At 36.9% G+C, this 244-nt stretch overlaps 1 protein-coding gene across 1 annotated transcript in view; it reads right to left on the bottom strand.

Annotated features, from left to right (window-relative positions):
• LOC119594573 overlaps nt 1–244 on the bottom strand; it is a gene marked incomplete at its 3' end in the record, with an annotated part of 22,419 nt that overhangs the window by 7,160 nt on the left and 15,015 nt on the right. The window contains 1 exon segment of the mRNA XM_037943609.1: nt 8–40. Within this exon segment, the coding sequence (XP_037799537.1) occupies nt 8–40 (33 nt within the window).

Below are 244 nucleotides of genomic sequence, written 5' to 3' on the forward strand. Positions count from 1 at the left end.
CACTTACCGTTCTTGCAGAGACGCTTGTAACCGGCTTTCTCTGTCGGAAAAGCAATGATATATAATGCAAAAAAGTACATTAAATCTCGTGCAGGCAAAAATTTATTAATGAAATATTGGTTCATAAATAAAGAATAGAACTTCCAAACGCTCTATTATCTTGTAAAGATTCAATCACAGGCGCCTAAGTTCATCTTAAGACACAGTTGACATGTTAAGTTACCTGCCATGTGTGCGGGACCTT

This window comes from Penaeus monodon, chromosome 34 (assembly GCF_015228065.2).
Source record: "Penaeus monodon isolate SGIC_2016 chromosome 34, NSTDA_Pmon_1, whole genome shotgun sequence".
Classification (NCBI taxonomy): Eukaryota; Metazoa; Arthropoda; class Malacostraca; order Decapoda; family Penaeidae; genus Penaeus; species Penaeus monodon.